At 36.2% G+C, this 21,771-nt stretch overlaps 1 protein-coding gene across 1 annotated transcript in view; it reads left to right on the forward strand.

Annotated features, from left to right (window-relative positions):
- The window catches only part of LOC145267081 (glycerol-3-phosphate acyltransferase 3-like), an 88,513-nt gene that overhangs the window by 27,568 nt on the left and 39,174 nt on the right, over positions 1-21,771 (forward strand). Inside the window, exons 2-3 of the mRNA XM_080123055.1 lie at positions 15,933-16,029; positions 20,614-20,753. Coding sequence (XP_079979181.1) covers positions 15,933-16,029; positions 20,614-20,753 — 237 coding nt within the window. The remainder of the gene's footprint in view (positions 1-15,932; positions 16,030-20,613; positions 20,754-21,771) is intronic.

Below are 21,771 nucleotides of genomic sequence, written 5' to 3' on the forward strand. Positions count from 1 at the left end.
TGATAAAAAAATAAATTATGTATGACTCCCGGTAGCCATGCTACTTATAAATAAAAGTAAAACAGATTAATATCAGAACTGTTATATTTTGGTGGACTTTGAAACGAACTGCTTCAATTTTTCAAATGGCAGAAATTGAAAGTAAAATCCAAAAGTGACAGGCATAGGAGCATGTAAGCGAAGACCCCCCCCCCTGAACGGAAGCAAAGGACTATTTAATTGATTAGAACTTTTTATAGCTCTTCAAGTCTACTGCCAATTCCAAGACAAGATAATATTTTATATAATAGATTCCTTGTAGAATTAGTTGACATTTTCTTTTAAAATTAATACATAACAAACAGGTCACCCGGCATTGCCTGGTTATTAAATATATTTTGATTAATGCAGATTTTGTATTTACTCTATTGGACCCAATACATAGTAATGATTTAAAAAGTTAAAAAAAAAAAAAATGACTTGTGTGTCACCACTAAGATCGAAACCAAAACGTTTAGTTTACAATTTACTTTTTCCTTTGACGTTAATGCCCGAGTTATAAAGACATGTTTGCTGCAGGGCTAAAAATTGAAACCTGAACCAATAGCTATTACGTTACACATGCATATCCGTAATGCTGTCATTCGACCATCACCTGGTAAATTCCATTTTTTTAAATTTTCACACTTTTGCACCAATTTTCCCCAGCTAAAATTCAAATATAAAGTTTTGTATGGGTTTGAATATCCTATATATTAAGTTTCATGTCTGTAAACCAAAAACTGACAGAAGTTTGGTAGGCAAAATTTTTTAAACAAATATATATATATATATATGGCGATTAAGCTACATTGAATTCTGCATTTCATCCACTATAGGATTCGTCAGGCTTATGCGCGAATTCTGTGGTTGCTTCTTGTTTTTATATATGTTGAGGATTTCTAGTTAGCCAATCAGCTTTCTAGTATCCACTGCGCCTCTTCCTATCAGCCAATGAGCATGCATTTTATCGAACAAAGGATCTGTTTTAGAACTAGGTTAGTGGTTTAAGGTAGACGTTTTCCTTCCTTTTTTTTTTTATATATATATAAATATACCTATGTGTACACACACACATGCATATATATATATATATATATATATATATATATATGTGTGATCGTTTATGTATATTCATAACTAGCTCCACCTACGTATTGAGCACTTTTGAAGTAAATACTTAAAGTTTACGCATGAATCTATACTTTCGTATATTAGGTTTATGTGAGTAAATGAAGTAGTTATATATATATATATATATATATATATATATATATATAGAAAGAAGTTTGTTTACTGTAACCTTTCACACAAATATTACACAAGTATAAATCATGTAGAATATCTGCATGAATATAATTACATGTCATAGTTAACAAAACAATACAAAAAAAACTAATAGGGAATTAATTAAAATGAATGTTTAAAAGAATATGCAAATTAGCTAGATTTTTTGTAGATGAATGCAATTCCACGACCCATATATAACAAAGTTGTATTTTCTTTTTAAATAAAAAAAAAGGATTTTAATGAATATCAATACACAAAAAAAAAAAAAAAGTTTATAGGAGTACAGTAAAACCTTGGTAGACGGTGGCCCGAGGATATGTCTTTTTTTCAGGTTACGATGTGGAATACAATGCTTTTCCGGCCCCTAGTTACGGTATTTGCCCCACCTTACGGTTTTATTCGTAATGTTATTTGATTATATGTGTATTATATACTGTATTGTATTTTGTTGCTAATTTTTAATGCCGTATCTCGGGGTTCTAGTGGATAGATAACATTAAAAAAAAAATTATCTCTCCCCTCCCCCTAACGAAACCCAGCCCAGTTAGTCATCAAAGAATGTGAATAATTTTTTTCTAAATTTTAGATATTATTCCTCCAAGGCAACGTCGATCAAAAATATACCAACTTTGTGGGTGTTTGTAGTTTTTTAGTTTTACCTGGACATACAAATGCATATGCACACAGACACCTGGTCTTTATATAATAGACGATGGTGGATGTTTGTCCCTTGTCCAGTCCTCTCTTATCCATCTGCTGTACAAAAACGGATCCATAATCAGCTGGAACTGCAATGTGAAATTTGGCCAAACTCTACACAACAGATCCGACAATTTGCTAAAAGCACCACACTTGCTCGTTATAGAGGTTAGGACGAATCTGTTGTGTGGGTGTAGTCATATGGAGTGTTCATCCCACTGGATAAAGCACTGTATAACATGACTTAAATCGCAGGACTGGTGCTACCAGATCAGGCTGCCTGAAGATATTGGCTTCCTGAGACGAGGCCCTGTCGGTGGGGCATTAGAATATGCCGACTGCCCCCCTGCAGAGGGTAAAAGTCCCTCAATGGAGGTCCTGGATATGACCTTAAACTATATCCAGTGGTGAGGCCCCAGCTTGTGGGCTTTGGGGAGTGTGGAGCCACCCTTTAATTACCATTGCTCCCAGGTCCACTCTGACCCGGAGTGGTAGTACCTGTTAGGGTCCCAACTATGGGTTAAATAGAAACCAACGTGAGAACAACAAATATATTCTATTAAAAAAATTTTTTCTTCAAAATCTTTGGATTCGGCATTAAATAACCCGAAAAGGGTTGATATGCCGTAAAACAAAAACAACCAACCAACCAATCCTGAGACGAAATGCACCTAACATTGCTGCTTTTTGTTTTTCTACTTCCTTTTGCAAAACTTAATTATGTTCTACAAAAACAAAAACAACCCACCTTTCCCCCTTTTCTTTCTTCCCATTTCTCCTTTCTCTATCTCCCCCACGTCCTGACTGGTTTCTTAACTTAAAATGTACCAAACATTAATACTGTAGCCCTTTTTCTTCTCCCAAAACTCATTCATGTAGGCAGGGAACAAAAACGTTAAAATCCACTATAAAACAACCAAACCAAATACTCCAAACTAACAACTGAAGATACAAAAAGTTTAAAGAATAAAAACCTTCTACAAAATAACTATATGCGACATGAATACTATTTCCAAAATAACTGGATTCGGCATTAAATAACCCGAAAAGGGTTGATATGCCATAAAACAACCAAACCAAACCAAACTCTACTAATAAATATTTGAAGATATAAAGAACTTGAAGCATAACTACTATTTCAAAAATAACTGAATTTGGCATTGAATAACCTGAAAACGGTTGATATGCTGTACCTATTTATAATGCCTCCCCACGGGACAGAGTTAGACACCAGCGTCATTTTTTAACGTGGAGAAAAGGTACAAAAATAAAAATTGTCTCAGTCGTTAAGGATTTCTCCTCCACTGAAAGAGAACGAGAAATGGAAGTGCCGCATCTGAAGAACAGATACTACACTTTGATCTTGGCAAAAAAGGGTATTTATTTGCTCCCCCACTGAGTAAATAAGGCACAAGGCCGATTTTTAAAGTGAGGAGTGAAGGGGAAATGGGGACCAGCTCCTCGGGGAGTAGAGGAGCTGGATAGTGACAATTGGTATGAAGGGTTTCCCCTACATTGACCAAGGTCTTATATGTGGGGTTTCCCCCACATATGGTCTTTGCTTGCAGTATCTGTTCCGGCAGATACTACACTTTGATCTTGGCAAAAAAGACCAGCTGTAAAACAACCAAACCAAACTAAATCGCAGATCATTGGTTGGTCATTGAAAACTTAAAAGGAAGTGATTAAAGAAGATCACATAGTGAAATCTGGTGACAGTTGACCCACTGAACTGTTAATACTAGAAATTGAGCTTCATTGAGCTTGCATAATATCCAATACCTTTGATCCCTGAACAAGGAAAAGGCGATGTTAAATGAATAGAAGAAAGGGTGTATAACTAAAAAAAAAAAATCTTACAGATAACGATCCGGATGGTGGCAATGGGGATGGGAGTGAGCAGGGTCATATAAGCTTGTACTTGAATGATTTATTGCTATTGAGAATGTTTTTATCTATTTTAACTAGGCTAATATGGTAGCCTGGGAGAAGGCGGCACTTTATAAATGCAAAAACCGAACACCCCAACACTCACCCTCTACTCGAATATTGAATGAATATATGTAAAACATGGAGCTAAGCTTAGTTGTAAACATTTGGAATAGTTTGTTTTTAGTAGATTATCAGTTTTTTTTCTATTGATTTAAGGTTACCATGGTAATTCCTATATTGATAAAGTTAGGTATGTGTTATATATATATATATATATATATATATATATATATATATATATATATACTTGCAGGCCACTTGCTAGTGTGTGTATATATGATGATTGCAATGTCTTGTTAGACGAATGCCACTCCCTCAGACACTTAAAGTCCATGAGCTCAAAAATGACTTCCATCGCCACAGGACCATTTTAATAGACAAATGCCTGAGGGAGTATCTATACACAGATGATGTTACAGAGTCTTAGCTTTGTACAACAGCTAAGTCTCTCTCTCTCGGTTCAAAATGTTGAGATCCAGCAAGAGCAAGATAGCCAGCACCAAGTTAAATTGCAGACCAGCTTAATGCGGGTACTGGTCTCCCCGCTTTATGGTTTTTTTAAATCGTGTTTGTGTGTATGTATGTATGTGTGTGTGTGTGTGTGTGTGTATATATATATATATATATATATATATATATAATATACACACACAATATGCTTTAATACAATAATTTATGCAGACTTCATATTTATTATAGTCAATTCTCTATTGATTATTATGTGGCTTTGTGGCTAGGATTTAATATCACAATCAGTAGCAATCGTCATTGTTGATTATTATATTGTACCCAATATATAGTAGTGACTTCAGAAGTTAAAAGAAATATAACGTGGGTGCCATCAGCTGGAATCGAAACCAAAGCATATAGCTCTCAAACTTTATTTGTTATCATCTGAGCTAACAACAGATAGACATCAAAAAGTCGGAACTTTTCTGGGTGTTGGAATCGGAAAAATTTGTGTATATTTTCCTATGCCAAAAAATTGTTTTGTCTTTTTATTTGATTTTGTTTAAAACAAAATCTTTCACTGCTAATAGCAATGATAATCAATATTGATTTTTAACTATCAGTAAAACTAAAATCTATAGATTACCCCCCTCACACACACACACACACACAAGTGCATTCTTACATATTAAAAAATATCTGTATATATAACAGGCATTTTTACAATAATCTGGTAAAAATAACAACTCTACAGTTAAATATTTAGAGATTTATAAAGAATCAGAATCTATAATTGTATCGGAATCGAGAATTTAGTATAGAATTAGTATTTGCATTGGAATCAGAAAAAAATATTGGAATCGTCCCATCATTAATAAATAGTGACACATTTTGCATAATGGTTTGAGTTTTCGCTAATAAACTGGAAGATCAGGTTTCAATCCTAGCTAGAGTCATACCAAAGACTAAAAAAGAAAAAAATGGTACCTGATTCCGCCTTGTGTTTCTGAATTTTTTCACATGAGGATTGATAATTCGTAGAATTTGGATTCTTCAGACAACTGTTCTCATCTTGAGTATTATTTTCACATTTCGGTTGATGTTATCTCTGTTCGGACTACTGTTCACATCTCTCTCACAGACATGATTCTGCTAGTTTCAGTCTTTTCGACAAATACTATTACGGTATGTGTTTCTGAGAATTGTCTAATCTATTCCCTGCTTCCTTTGTTCCAGCTCGTTTGACTCCTTAGTCTAGTGGTCTTCATCAATTTGTTGTTTTAATACCTCCTTGTAATGCAGCTTCCTATTCCAGTAGTTTCCTTCCAAGGACTACAAGGTTGTGAAACTCTCTTCTCTGCTCAGTTTTCCATCTATTCACAACCTTGGTCTTTTCAAGATCAAGGGCAATTGACATCTTCTGGCTTTGCAATAATCAACTTTCATTCTGGTTAGCTCCTTACATCAAGTGGCTTCATGCCTTTTCTTGGGCGATTTCTGTAAAAAAAAAAAAAAAAAAAGGGGGGGGGATCATGAGTGTTATTTTCACGTTTGAGTCGATGTAACTTGTGATCATATCTTGTTGAACTCTGGGAATCTTTCTGTGAAACTCTGGAATTTGCACAGAATTTGAACTCTTGGAGTAGTGAATAAAGCACTTGGTAAAATTCAGTTGAAAATTACTCTTCTGGGGGTTTATGGTTCAATCCTCCGTGCAGGCAACACTCAAAATAGGATTATAAATTACTTAAGACTTCTACCCAGTCATGGTTGACAGAATGAGTGGCTACCCTTATGGATTAAGTAAAGGGTATCATTTGGAATTCCATATAGATTCCCGAGTTTGACAGAAAGATCCCCCCACCCGGTTTGACAATATACACCTGTATTAAAATGTTTTTGCTATAATTGGAGGGTAAGACTCCCAAAATTTAGACGATCTTATTTATAACTATGCGTTAGGACAATCGACCAATGAGAAGTCTCCGACCTCATTATAAAAATATTGAATTTTGGATTCCAGTCAGTTTGCTATCAATCTCCGTCTTGACACGATTGAACCACTGCTTATCGTAACTGTATTGATTCTTCGCTGATTAGATCTACTACCGCCATCTTTTGTTCTACAGAATGGCTCAACACTTAAACAAAAAAGTTGTCCGTTACATCAACGTGGATATGAAAATAAAACTCAAGATGAGAACAATAGTATCAATAATCCAAATATGAATCGTCAATCCTTATCTCAAAAATACTGATTCTCTTTTGTTTAAACACTTGGTGTGATAAGGTGAGAGTCAATTCAATTTAATTTGACAAAATAAAAAATAATTATGCTTTAATGCTATGTAGGGAAAAGAAGGTAAAAAATTTAGAGAAGAGGACACAGTAGTCCAACACCTGTTTAAATTTACCTGAAATTGTTGCGCTGTTGTTGCATTTATTACTTTGAAATTTATTCCACAAACCAGGGATTCTGATTGAGAAAGCAGCCTCCCTTCAATTCAATCGAAATTGATGATGAAAAATTTTCATATAGTGTCATCATAGTCTATTTTCTGGTGCAGGAGTGAATAAAAGGTCTCTAGGTATATCATAATGCCCATTGATGAGATTGTAGGCCAAAATCAGATCACTGCGTAATTGTCAGTGCTTCTGGGCCCAACTCTCTTCCTAATCTTCATCAATGATCTCCCAAATCACATTCTTAGATCCTTCAGAGACATTTATGCAGATGGCAACACTTCAAAGATCTTTCCGATTCTCTCTCTTCTGATCTTGAGAACGTGGTGCAGTGGCGGAAAAAGATGGCTGATTAATTTGAATGCATCAAAAACCAAGCTTTCCTCCTTTCATCACTATCGCTCTGATCCCCATCACACCCCCAATTGGAATAAATAGCTCTCGTCTTTGGGAAGCTCTCTGTCGTGACAAGCTTCTGTGACTGACCTTCACACCTAATCTAAAATGGGACACGTACATCAAATCTGTTGCCAAGATCGCTGGGAAAATGGTTGGATCATTCTACTGCTCCAGTAGGTATCTCACTGCCAATGCAATTCTCTATCTGTATAAGAGCCAGGTACACCTTAAAATGGAGTAATGTTGCCACATCTGGGCAGGAGCTGCCTGGCGAGCTCTATCCAGCCTTCATAGAGTTCAAAACTAGCTTCAAAACCTAGTAGATGATGTCCTTTTCTCTTCCCTGCAACCTCTTTCTCACAGGAGAGACATTGCGAATCTGTCTCTGCTCTATTATTTTCATGGCAAGTGCTCAACTGCATTCCAATCTATGGTTCCCCCTTGCCAAACTTTCACAAAAAAAAACACTCGACTAGCTACAACAATTATAAACAATTTCTCCCCTCTCTATCTGTGCCGAAATGCAGATTCTATGAACGTTTCTTTCCTAGAATTACCCCTCTGCAGAATACTGTTTCACTGTCCTGCTTCCTGGTTAAATACATGGTAGCCTTCAAATCCAATGTAAACAAGTTCTTCTTGAGCAGTTCCCATAAATAATCAAATTCTACCCAATTTACACCATTAATGATTACTACATAACCACCTTATATTCATTAACCCTTATCCTCGAGTGGCCTCCAGACCTTGATAAGTGGTGATTCCCAAGTAATAAGTGAGAAAAGATTGAGTTTTTGAAGTTGGTTATCATAAGGCAGATCCGATAGACCCTACATCATTCGAGTAGCCAGGCCAAGTGATGCGATCCTGGTAAAGGATTGGTGCTCTCCCTTACTTCTCAATGTTGTAGTTAATGAAAAGAGAGCCTCTGAGTCGCCCTCAACTATAGTCAACTATTTTTACACTATATAAAATACATATTTCTTGATAGCCTATTTAACTGGTGCGTCCAAAATTACTTCAATTTATGTTCTTTCACTGTTTTTCACTTTCGAACCAATCTCGACAGGTTTAAGTGATTTTTTTTTTTTTTTTTTTTTTTTTTTTAATGGCAAAATCTCACTATTTATAAATCATAGGCATGATTAAAAAGTTTAACTGCTGTGTATGAAGATTAACTGTTTGTAGCAACCACAGAATTTTAAAACACCATTTTGTTTGTAAAAAACTTTGTCTAAAGTAAATTAACCGTGATCTGGAATTTTCTTTATATACAAGGTGCCTTAAATAAGTTTCCAGACTTTTTTTTTTGTACAGGCATTTAAAATTGTCATAGACTCTTGAAAATTCAGTATATTATTGCTATACATCTTTTAAGATGGCTGACCAATTTCTGATTTCAGGTTCAAATGAACAACTACAGCAGGAATTGGAATACACTCTACTAAAGCCTGATTGTCACGGTTGGGGAATTTTAAAAAATGTAATCTGGACGTGAGGACACTTTAGAAGAACGATATGCGATAAAATTCTGTTTCAAACTTGGAAAAATGCCTCAGAAACGTATGGAATGCTTCCGACTGCTTTTGGAACATCTTGCATGAATCAAGCATCAGTTTTGTGTGGCATAAGAGATTCAAGAAAGGCGGGGTATCTGTGAGGGATGGGGAGAGGTGTGAGAGGAAGGAAGTCAGAACACTAGAGCTGAGTGGTCAAATAAGGAAGTTCATGTATAAGGACAACCATTTGTCTAAAAAGGCAGTAAGTGCACTGTTTGATGTTAGTGTAGTAACTGTACACGCAATTATTCATTAGGAACTGAAGATGCAGAAGATTTGCACAAAGTTTGTCCCAAAGATGCTCAGAAGATCAGACGATTTGACCAAGATGAGTATCAAAAGTTTTTTTTACCTTCCCTTTTGTCCAGATCTTGTTCCTGTGATTTTTGGTTATTCCCTAAGCTCAAGGAAAACCTTAAAGGCTGCTATTATGAGATAATTGAGATGAAAGAGGTTATGATGAGGGTCACTGGCATGCTTACACAAGAGGACTTCCATGGGGCCTTCCAAAAAGTTTTTGAATGGTACAAGTGCATTGCAGCCGGAGGCGATTACTTTGAAGGGGATTAGGGTTTCATATGTGTACTATAAATAAGTGTCCATACGAAAAAAAAAAGTCTGGAAACTTATTGAAGGCACCTCGTATATCCCTCTCTTAAGCATTTATACAAGGCTAATATCCTGTTGACACACTGGTTTTTGTTAGATCACCGAAGTTACTATAAATGTTATCAGAACATTTGCTGATGACACCGTTCTGTATAATGGGCACGAGAGGAAAACATCTCTAAGGAAATGGCAGAAACACTAGAGTAAGACCTCCAATCTGTAGTGGAATGGAGACAAAAATGGATGGTCATATTCAATGCTGCTAAGACTAAGCTTCTTTCCTTCAATAATTACAAGAAACCTTCTCTACCGCCAATAGCAATGGTCAAAAACACATTACTTGAAAGCACTTCCTTCAAACTCCTCGGCCTAACATTCATAGGGAACATGAGTTGAAACAGATACATTAAGAGCATTGCCAAGGCTACTGCGAAGAAGGTGGGCTCTCTCTACCATGCTAGAAACCTACTTATGCCTGAAATTATCCTATACCTCTATAAGGCCACCATTCGCCCATGTATGGAGTATTGTTGTCACGTTTGGGCTGGTGCATTTGCTACTAGTCTCTCACTCTTGGACAGGGTTCAAAAGAGTCGCCAACCTGATAGGTCCTGAACTGTCATCTAAGCTTCAGCCTCTGTCCCATCGACCAAATGTTGCATCCCTCTGCCTATTTTACAAATATTTTAATGGTGGATGCTCTGATGAACTACAAGCACTTGTGCCCCCTTGACATAAATACAACCAACAAACCTAACAAGCAGCGAAGTCCCACCTCTACACAGTAGAGATCCCTAGGTGTAAGAAAGCCTCCTACTCCAATAGTTTCTTCCTCAGAACTGCTAGACTTTGGAACTCCCTTCCAGGATTCTGCTTCCTCAACTGTACTGTCATGCAGAAGTTCAAGTGTAATGTGAACAGACATCTTATTGTTCATCTCCCTACATAATATCCTTGTAACTTATGTCCCTGATAGTAACTCCCTACTTCAAAGTGGCACTGTGCCTTGTTTGGGGTGAAAATTGAATATCAATAATAAAATTTTTTTTTTTTTTTTTTTTTTAAACTCCTTTACATTTTTAATCAAATTTATTTATGCATTGTTTGGTGCTTTGTTATTAGAAAATTGAAAAAATAAATCTATAAATATAAAAGCGAAAATGTATGTATGTATGTGTGTTCGCTTTTTCTGTGTGTCTACAAAAGGCTTCTTTCAGAGAAGCGGTCGGTCGGTGCACAACTTTTTAAAACTTTTTATATCACATAGAAATAGTAATATCTCACAGTTAACAACGAAACTCGCCTGTCTATTTAATTTGTTCGATTTCGGGAAGATAAATATTCAGTATTTGTCGCTCACCGCATGTGGGTTAGTCTTTTACCTATAACATCTTGGGGTGGGGGGAAAAAAAGCGTTCAGCAGTAAATGAATACTATTCCGCAGTCAAAATTGACCTCATTAACTCATTAAAACGGGCACCTGCTAAATCCAACTAATTCCGTTAGCATCTCGCGGTGGGGCAATGGTTACATCGCACGTTTTTTTTTTTTTTTTTTTCATACTTTAATTTACAACTTTGCCTCAACGGTTCGGGTTCGATCCTCATACTTACTTTCTTTTTTTTTTTTTTAACCCCCCCCCCAAAAAAAAAACACCCGGGCAACGCCGGGTACCCCTCGCTAGTTTTCATTAAAAACCAATATCTTTACTTTTTATGAGCATTTCAATTAAATTCAATGTTATCTACTTGATTGTCATGTCACAATTAGTTACATAATACTGCATTATAATATAAAACGTACTTTGACAAATCCATAATTGTGTGACATCCGCCATTAATTGTAACAAGACAGAGTGCAGTTACTTTCCCCTGACTTCATGATGTTTATTTATGTATAACTCCAACTAGTGTGGGTCTGGTCTCATCCCTACTATACTAATTAAGAAATGCTCAGCTGAGCTAAACCCTGTACTTTCTAAGCTCTACAATAAATGCCTTGCTGAATCTTGCTTCCTAATAGCTGAAAGACGGCCTCTGTGCTACCAGTGTACAAGAATTCTTGTGAAAGGGCTGACCCTCTCAATTATTACTCTATCAGTCTCTTCCTCCTCTTCGCTAAAGTCTTTTAGACCTTAATCAAGCACTAGTTCACCACCTCGCAAAAGCAAATCTGACAAACTGTATGGATTTAGGCAATGTCGTTTGACTGCAGATATTTGAAATCCTCCATGAATGCACATACCATGCACTGGAAAAGGCGGGAAAAACCAGGGTTGTAGCTCTTGATATATCCAAGGCCTTTGAAATTTATTTGAAAACTATTTTTGTTAATAATTTTCTACTTTACTAGCATGGGTGCCTGGCGTTGCCTGGATGTTTGGAGGTGTGTGTTGAGCCCCCCCCCCAAAAAAAAAGTGGTAGCAGAAAGACAGGCTCGAACCCATACCATGAAGGAGGAAAAGAATGTGAAAAAAAACGTGATGTCTTTGCTGTTACGACCATCGCCAAACCGGAAGTGACATAGCTTTAAATTAAGGCTAGACAATTGAAAAGAGGGGATGACTTTCGAAAATATCGATGAAAAAAGCGACCCCTCTCTGTAGAAAAGTGCCCAGTTGAGGGTGAAGAAATTGTTTTTAGCGAATTTTTCAGTATTTGTCATCTGAAGGGTCGAGCTTCAAAACGATACTGATCTTGTGAAAATCCATCGCCTCTGTCGAAAGTTTTAGGCAGACATGCAAACATACATACATAGATTTATATATTTGTAACTCAAATTTTCGACCCACACCTAAAAATTGACAGTTATTGCGTAAGGAAATGTACACAGACAGACACACAGACACATTCACTTTTCTTAATATACTGGCATTTCAGCCCAGCGTTGCCCGGGTGTTTGGATGTGTATGTTGAGCAAAAAAAAAAAAAAAAAAGTGGTAGTAGGAAGGCAGGCTCGAGCCTGTACTGCGAAGGAGGAAAATAATGGGGGGGGGGGAACCTGACGTCTCTGCGGTTATGGCCACTGCCAAACCTGAAGTGACTTATGTTAACATTTTGGCTGGACAATCGAAAGGAGAGGATAACTTTGAAAAATATCGGCGAAAAAAGCGACCCCCATCCCCCGTTTAAAAGTGCTTAGATGAAGGTGAAGATATTAGTGTTTTTAGCCAATTTTTCGATATTTGTTGTATGAAAGGTCGAACTTTAAAACGATACTGATCTTGGTAAAATCCGTCGACTCTGTTGAAAGTTTTAGGCAGACATGCAAACATACATACATTCATACATTTATATATTAGTAACTAAAAATTTTCGCCCGAAACCGGTGAAAAAGCTTGCCCTATCTCTGAATACCCTTTATGTAAAATTTCAAATGTTTAGACCAGAAATTGTCTGAGTAATTTGGTAGAGACCGCAGAGGTCAAATTTTAACTTTGACCGCTTAAAATTTATTGTTTTGGGCTTAAATCAAGTTATTAAGTTAGATCCATGTCCAAGGAACCTATATATAAAATTTCAAGTGTTTAGACCCAAAATTGGCGGAGGTGTTTGGTAGAATTCTCAAAAGTCAAATCGTTAAACTTTGACCCCTTATCAGCCAAATTTCTGGCCGAAAACCGATCACAAAGATTTTCCTAAATCTTAGTACCTTATATATCAAATTTCGAGTCTGTAGACTTAAAATTGACAAAGTTATTGCGTAGGGAAATGTACACACACAGACACGTTCACTTTTATAGATATATAGATAGATAGATTGTTTTTCTGTAATTTTTGGATATGTTACTAATTTCGACATAATTGAGTGGATATCATTGGTTTTAATTGAAATTCAATAATTCGATTTTTGAATTTTGCTATTATAATGAAATAAATTGTCTTTTTGCACCATAATATGCAAATTAGTTTATCTTGCAGCTGATATTACGTGTACATTAGAAGTATATAAAACAGCAAAGGCATGATGATGACCCATTAGATTAGTAAAGTTAAGCATCATTAAGCCTGGTCAGTACTGAAATGGGTGGCCATCTGGGAATACCAGGTGCTGTATGTGCTCTCTACTTATCTCGGCATTGTTTCCAGTCGCCTTGAACTTCTTTCCATAGGAATGAAGCAGTGTCAGCTTGGGAAGGGAGAGGTTAGTGATTGCGCAACCATTGCTTCATAATTCAGTGTGCATCCTACATCTAGGATGATCAGATGGTCCTCATCATTTTGATGGACGAATATCTTGTAAAAACAGATGATAAACTTTATTTTAAATGCGATATTTTGACCTCACCATTAGTGCAAGAAATTGACCTTACTTTTGCATTTATTCATTTAGGTAAAAAAAGATTTTTGTCCCTCGACAAAGGAGGGATTGGACGAAGTTTAAAACCTTTTTTTTTTTTTTTTTTTTTTTTTTTTTAACCCACTTTTTTTCTTTTTTTTTTTAATGAAACTTTGGTTCTTGCTCCTTTAATCGAAAAATTAGGGTTTGAATTACATTTTTCGAGTAGTTATAAGCTTGGAAAGACGGGTTCGAATTATTCAATATATTTCACGCATTCATAAGGTCAGTTTCTGACACACCTAGTCTTGCATGCGTCAAGTCTTTGTTTGGGACTAGAATGTAACCGCCTCTTTTAGTTAAATATCTAAAAACTCCATCTTTTTTATTGTCAATTCACCCCAAACAAGGCACAGAGCTACTTAGTCCTGAGGGGTTACTATTTGAAACCAGATTTGCAGGTATGCTATTTAGGGAGTTGGGCAGTGAGATATCTGTTTACATTACACTTGAATTTCTGCATGTCAGTACACAGGAAAACAGGAGCCAGGGAGGGAATTCCAAAGCGCAGCAGTCCGAGGGGGGGGAACTGTTTAGGTAGAAGGCTTGACGGCATCTAGGGATTTATACAGTGAGGAGTGGGATTTTGCTGCTTGTTGGATTCGTCAAGAGTATTGTCGTTGAGGGGGTACTAGTGCTTTCAGTTCATCAGAGTACTTGTCATTGAAATACTTGTAAAACAGGCACAGGGATGCCATATTTCGGTGATGGGACAGAAGTTGGAGTTTAGTTGATAGTTCAGGACCTATTAGGTTGGCGACTCTTTTTTTTTACCCTGTCTAGAAGCGAGAGACTAGTGGCAGGTGCACCTGCCTAAATATAAATATAAACCATGCATGGGCAAACTGTTGCCTTGTAGAGATGCAGGATACTTTCAGGTGCGGGTAGCCTTTTAGTACGGTAGTGAGATCCCATCTTCCTTGGCAATTACCTCAATGTATTTGTTCCAGTTCATGTATGTGAATGTTAGCCCTAGGAGCTTGAGGGAAGTATTTTCATGGCAGTGTATCATTAGCCATGGCAATCTGTGTTTGAGAAGGTATCTTGTAATTATTAAAGGAAAGAAGTTTAGTCTTAGTAGCATTGAACGTTACGAACCAGACTGAAAAAGTGGGGAAAATAGTATACAACAGTTGCATATTTGCTATGCAATACAAAAGCACGAGTCAGCAGGCGGATACCTCTGTACTTGGGTTTTGAATCCGCGTGTTTTATGCACGTCAAGACTTTGTTTTGAGATGAGAATGGAATATGGCCATTTTCTTCGGCCTGTCTAAAACTAAAGAAAAATGTGAAAACGCAGGATACTACGGTTTAGCGGAAATGCTTCCCCCACAGTGTTCTGATCGGATGATATAGCAGGACCCGTGGAAATACCATGAAATGAGAAATGTATTTAATAAACAAATGTTTTAATAGAGCTGATATTTTTCTGGATAGCATAAAAAATTAGTTCTTTGAACAGAAAAAACAATAACACTCAGAAAATATGAGCGTATTAACATTTCTATGAAAATAACGGCCATTGTATTAATAACTACTAATAAATACTCAAAAAAGTCATATTGTGCTACATAGTTCAATATAAATAATAAAATCATATTGTAAGAGACAATATTTAATTTACTACTTCAGTTCAGCACCTCTTGGCAAACAATGTTTTTTCCCCTGTTTCTTTTGAATGTTCCCTTTTTTATGTAATGTTTCACTGACTTCTGTCTTCAAGATTACAAGTTCTGTTTTTACACTATTACAACAATGATCATATCTTTATGATATTAAAATAAAATAAAGCTATATCAAAAGGAGATCACTCTCATATTCTTGTACAGGGTTGCCAGATTCGCCTTTTCAAAGCCAAATTTTATGAATTTGGCCCTTTTTTTTTTCTTTTTTTTTCTTTCTTTTTAAGCAGTTTAGCCTTCAAAGCTTTCTGAAAGCATAACGTATGGACTAACTAGTGAAGGAACAAGCACAATATTATATAGATTAATACGCCTGGAAGAATAAACCTACCACAAAGAAAATCGATTATAAACAATTTTATCTTTCCAGATTGATTTTTTTTTTTTTTCTCTCTAGTTATTGATTATATTTTTGTTTTCACTTTTTTAGTTTGGCAAAGCAAAGATAGAACTTCACGAAAAGAAGCAACAAACGGATGAAAATTCTGAAGATGAAGATGAAAACGCAAAGTCAAATGATGAAAAGGGTAAATATGACTCATTAAATGTCGAGGTAAAAAGAGGTGGGTGGTGATGAGGTCAATCAAGTTCACAATCTCTACAGGTTTTGACATTTTCTTTTTTTCTTTTGTTTTTTCTTTTGTTTTTTCTTTTGTTTTTTCTTTTGTTTTTTCCGATCCTCATTAATTTGCCTCCTCTTTGTATGTTCTCTGACCCTGACCGCATTTCTTTTCTTTTTTTTTTCTTTGTCCTTTCTCATCATCTTTCGTCTTATTTCCACCCCCCTCATCTTTTGCCTGATTCTCTCCCCTCCACATCTTTTGTCTTGTTCTCTTTTCCCCCCTCCACATATTTTGTCTGGTTCTCTTTCCCTCCCACATATTTTAGCTGCCCCCCCCCCACATCTTTTGTCTTGTTCTCTTTTCCCCCTTCCACATCTTTTGTCTTGTTCTCTTTTCCCCCTTCCACATCTTTTGTCTTGTTCTCTTTTCCCCCTTCCACATCTTTTGTCTTGTTCTCTTTTCCCCCCTTCCACATCTTTTGTCTTGTTCTCTTTTCCCCCTTCCACATCTTTTGTCTTGTTCTCTTTTCCCCCTTCCAAATCTTTTGTCTTGTTCTCTTTCCCCCTTCCAAATCTTTTGTCTTGTTCTCTTTTCTCCCTTCCACATCTTTTGTCTTGTTCTCTTTTCCCCCTTCCACATCTTTTGTCTTGTTCTCTTTTCCCCCTTCCACATCTTTTGTCTTGTTCTCTTTTCCCCCTTCCACATCTTTTGTCTTGTTCTCTTTTCCCCCTTCCACATCTTTTGTCTTGTTCTCTTTTCCCGCCTCCACATCTTTTGTCTTGTTCTCTTTTCCCCCTTCCAAATCTTTTGTCTTGTTCTCTTTTCCCCCTTCCAAATCTTTTGTCTTGTTCTCTTTTCCCATTCCAAATCTTTGGCCTTGTTCTCTTTTCCCCCCTTCCACATCTTTTGTCTTGTTCTATTTTCCCCCTTCCACATCTTTTGTCTTGTTCTCTTTTCCCCCTTCCACATCTTTTGTCTTGTTCTCTTTTCCCGCCTCCACATCTTTTGTCTTGTTCTCTTTTCCCCCTTCCACATCTTTTGTCTTGTTCTCTTTTCCCCCTTCCACATCTTTTGTCTTGTTCTCTTTTCCCCCTTCCACATCTTTTGTCTTGTTCTCTTTTCCCCCTTCCACATCTTTTGTCTTGTTCTCTTTTCCCCCTTCCACATCTTTTGTCTTGTTCTCTTTTCCCCCTTCCACATCTTTTGTCTTGTTCTCTTTTCCCCCTTCCACATCTTTTGTCTTGTTCTCTTTTCCCCCTTCCACATCTTTTGTCTTGTTCTCTTTTCCCCCTTCCACATCTTTTGTCTTGTTCTCTTTCCCCCCTTCCACATCTTTTGTCTTGTTCTCTTTCCCCCCTTCCACATCTTTTGTCTTGTTCTCTTTTCCCCCTTCCACATCTTTTGTCTTGTTCTCTTTTCCCCCTTCCACATCTTTTGTCTTGTTCTCTTTTCCCCCTTCCACATCTTTTGTCTTGTTCTCTTTTCCCCCTTCCAAATCTTTGGCCTTGTTCTCTTTTCCCCCTTCCACATCTTTTGTCTTGTTCTCTTTTCCCGCCTCCACATCTTTTGTCTTGTTCTCTTTTCCCCCTTCCACATCTTTTGTCTTGTTCTCTTTTCCCCCTTCCACATCTTTTGTCTTGTTCTCTTTTCCCCCTTCCACATCTTTTGTCTTGTTCTCTTTTCCCCCTTCCACATCTTTTGTCTTGTTCTCTTTCCCCCCTTCCACATCTTTTGTCTTGTTCTCTTTTCCCCCTTCCACATGTTTTGTCTTGTTCTCTTTTCCCCCTTCCACATCTTTTGTCTTGTTCTCTTTTCCCCCTTCCAAATCTTTTGTCTTGTTCTCTTTCCCCCTTCCAAATCTTTTGTCTTGTTCTCTTTTCCCCCTTCCACATCTTTTGTCTTGTTCTCTTTTCTCCCTTCCACATCTTTTGTCTTGTTCTCTTTTCCCCCTTCCACATCTTTTGTCTTGTTCTCTTTTCCCCCTTCCACATCTTTTGTCTTGTTCTCTTTTCCCCCTTCCACATCTTTTGTCTTGTTCTCTTTCCCCCTTCCACATCTTTTGTCTTGTTCTCTTTTCCCCCTTCCAAATCTTTGGCCTTGTTCTCTTTTCCCCCTTCCACATCTTTTGTCTTGTTCTCTTTTCTCCCTTCCACATCTTTTGTCTTGTTCTCTTTTCCCCCTTCCACATCTTTTGTCTTGTTCTCTTTTCCCCCTTCCACATCTTTTGTCTTGTTCTCTTTTCCCCCTTCCACATCTTTTGTCTTGTTCTCTTTTCCCCCTTCCACATCTTTTGTCTTGTTCTCTTTTCCCCCTTCAACATCTTTTGTCTTGTTCTCTTTCCCCCTTCCACATCTTTTGTCTTGTTCTCTTTTCCCCCTTCCAAATCTTTGGCCTTGTTCTCTTTTCCCCCTTCCACATCTTTTGTCTTGTTCTCTTTTCCCCCTTCCACATCTTTTGTCTTGTTCTCTTTACCCCCTTCCACATCTTTTGTCTTGTTCTCTTTTCCCTTTTCCACATCTTTTGTCTTGTTCTCTTTTCCCTTTTCCACATCTTTTGTCTTGTTCTCTTTTCCATTTTCCACATCTTTTGTCTTGTTCTCTTTTCCCGCCTCCACATCTTTTGTCTTGTTCTCTTTTCCCGCCTCCACATCTTTTGTCTTGTTCTCTTTTCCCCCTTCCACATCTTTTGTCTTGTTCTCTTTTCCCCCTTCCACATCTTTTATCTTGTTCTCTTTTCCCCCTTCCACATCTTTTGTCTTGTTCTCTTTTCCCCCTTCCACATCTTTTGTCTTGTTCTCTTTTCCCCCTTCCACATCTTTTGTCTTGTTCTCTTTTCCCCCTTCCACATCTTTTGTCTTGTTCTCTTTTCCCCCTTCCACATCTTTTGTCTTGTTCTCTTTTCCCCCTTCCACATCTTTTGTCTTGTTCTCTTTTCCCCCTTCCACATCTTTTGTCTTGTTCTCTTTTCCCCCTTCCACATCTTTTTTCTTGTTCTCTTTTCCCCCTTCCACATCTTTTGTCTTGTTCTCTTTTTCCCCTTCCACATCTTTTGTCTTGTTCTCTTTTCCCCCTTCCACATCTTTTGTCTTGTTCTCTTTTCCCCCTTCCACATCTTTTTTCTTGTTCTCTTTTCCCCCTTCCACATCTTTTGTCTTGTTCTCTTTTCCCCCTTCCAAATCTTTTGTCTTGTTCTCTTTTCCCCCTTCCACATCTTTTGTCTTGTTCTCTTTTCCCCCTTCCACATCTTTTGTCTTGTTCTCTTTTCCCCCTTCCACATCTTTTGTCTTGTTCTCTTTTCCCCCTTCCACATCTTTTGTCTTGTTCTCTTTTCCCCCTTCCACATCTTTTGTCTTGTTCTCTTTTCCCCCTTCCACATCTTTTGTCTTGTTCTCTTTTCCCCCTTCCACATCTTTTGTCTTGTTCTCTTTTCCCCCTTCCACATCTTTTGTCTTGTTCTCTTTTCCCCCTTTTACATCTTTTGTCTTGGTCTCTTTTCCCCCTTCCACATCTTTTGTCTTGTTCTCTTTTCCCCCTTCCACATCTTTTGTCTTGTTCTCTTTTCCCCCTTCCACATCTTTTGTCTTGTTCTCTTTTCCCCCTTCCACATCTTTTGTCTTGTTCTCTTTTCCCCCTTCCACATCTTTTGTCTTGTTCTCTTTTCCCCCTTCCACATCTTTTGTCTTGTTCTCTTTTCCCCCTTCCACATCTTTTGTCTTGTTCTCTTTTCCCCCTTTCACATCTTTTGTCTTGTTCTCTTTTCCCCCCTCCACATCTTTTGTCTTGTTCCCCCCCCCTCCACATATTCATCTGGTTCTCCCATATTTTGTCTTCCCTTCCCCCACCCCCAACACACATTTGTCTGGTTTTGTTCCGCCACATCTTTTAGTTTTGTCCTTTCATTTTGTATTTGTCCCCCCTCCCTCATCTTTTTGATTTGCTTCCTCTCATTTTCTTGACTTCCCCTTTTGAAGGCCGTCATCGATTTATGGTGTCCCCTTAATGTTCTCCCTCTCTCCTGCTTTGTCACCCTGCCTTCATTTTCATCCCTTTCTCAGAACCTATCTTTTAATACCTAACTGCTTGAAAAGTTTGCAATCCCTTCATTTTCTATCAGATAATCCCAGCCTGCTTCATGCGGCAAGTCTTCATGTTTTTTTCTCCTTGCAGTATAATTACTTATTTTAATCATATTTCCTATAATTATTTATATTATACTATAATATAAATAAGTAATAATTAATTTATAGATTACTTAATTATAATTATTTTTATTTATATTTTCTATAATTATTTATATTATACTATAATATAAATAAATAATAATTAATTTATAGATTACTTAATTATAATTACTTATTTTTAATTATATTTCCTATAATTATTTATATTATACTATAATATAAATAAGTAATAATTAATTTATAGATTACTTAATTATAATTATTTTTATTTATATTTTCTATAATTATTTATATTATACTATAATATAAATAAATAATAATTAATTTATAGATTACTTAATTATAATTACTTATTTTCCATTTCACAGGTTCCCATGTCATTGAAAGGGAAATTGCAATTTCTGCTACACAAGGCATCAAAATTCCTGACATTGCGGCAATCTCTGAATCTATGAAACATGAGTTCCATTTGACTGACGTTATGTATTTCACCAAGTGTGGCGTCGAGGTAAGTTTCAGCTTTCTTTTTTAAGATAAACTGGCAGATGAACTCGGTATTGTCTGGGAATAAAATTTTCGGGAGGATTTTATTCCAATCTCTGCAACTCTTATCTATTACCAAGAGATGTGCAATCTTCATGCTTTTGTAAAATTCTGTTCTTTTGTAAATCAGAACAAGTGGGATTTTACTTCTTTTTTTTTCTTGTATTTGTTATATATTTTTTAATACAAAGACTGATTTCCATGGAATTGCTTAAGTTTTTTTTCCCCCCATTTTTCTTTTTTCCCCATTTTTTTCTTTTTTCCCCATTTTTTTCTTTTTTCCCCATTTTTTTCTTTTTTCCCCATTTTTTTCTTTTTTCCCCATTTTTTTCTTTTTTCCCCATTTTTTTCTTTTTTCCCCATTTTTTTCTTTTTTCCCCATTTTTTTCTTTTTTTCCATTTTTTTCCTTTTTTTTCCATTTTTACCTTTTTTTCTTTTTTTTCTTTTTTTCCATTTTTTTTCCATTTTTTTCTTTTTTTTCCCATTTTTTTTTCTTTTTTCCCCATTTTTTTTTCCATTTTCTTTCTTTTTTTTCCATTTTCTTTCTTTTTTTCCATTTTCTTTCTTTTTTTTCCATTTTCTTTTTTTTTTCCATTTTCTTTTTTTTTCCATTTTCTTTTTTTTCCATTTTCTTTTTTTTTCCATTTTCTTTTTTTTTTCCATTTTCTTTTTTTTTTCCATTTTCTTTTTTTTTCCATTTTCTTTTTTTTTTTCCATTTTCTTTTTTTTTTTCCATTTTCTTTTTTTTTTCCATTTTTTTTTTTTTTTCCATTTTTTTTTTTTCCATTTTCTTTTTTTTTTCCATTTTCTTTTTTTTTTCCATTTTCTTTTTTTTTTCCATTTTCTTTTTTTTTTCCATTTTGTTTCTTTTTTTTTTTCCATTTTTTTTTTTTTTTTTTTTTTCTTTTTTCCATTTTTGCCGCTTGCTATTGCGGATACAAAACCTCGTACATCTATGCATCAATATTGCATAGCACTGCAC

This window comes from Euprymna scolopes, chromosome 42, assembly GCF_053919585.1.
Source record: "Euprymna scolopes isolate OS-2025 chromosome 42, ASM5391958v1, whole genome shotgun sequence".
Classification (NCBI taxonomy): domain Eukaryota; kingdom Metazoa; phylum Mollusca; class Cephalopoda; order Sepiida; family Sepiolidae; genus Euprymna; species Euprymna scolopes.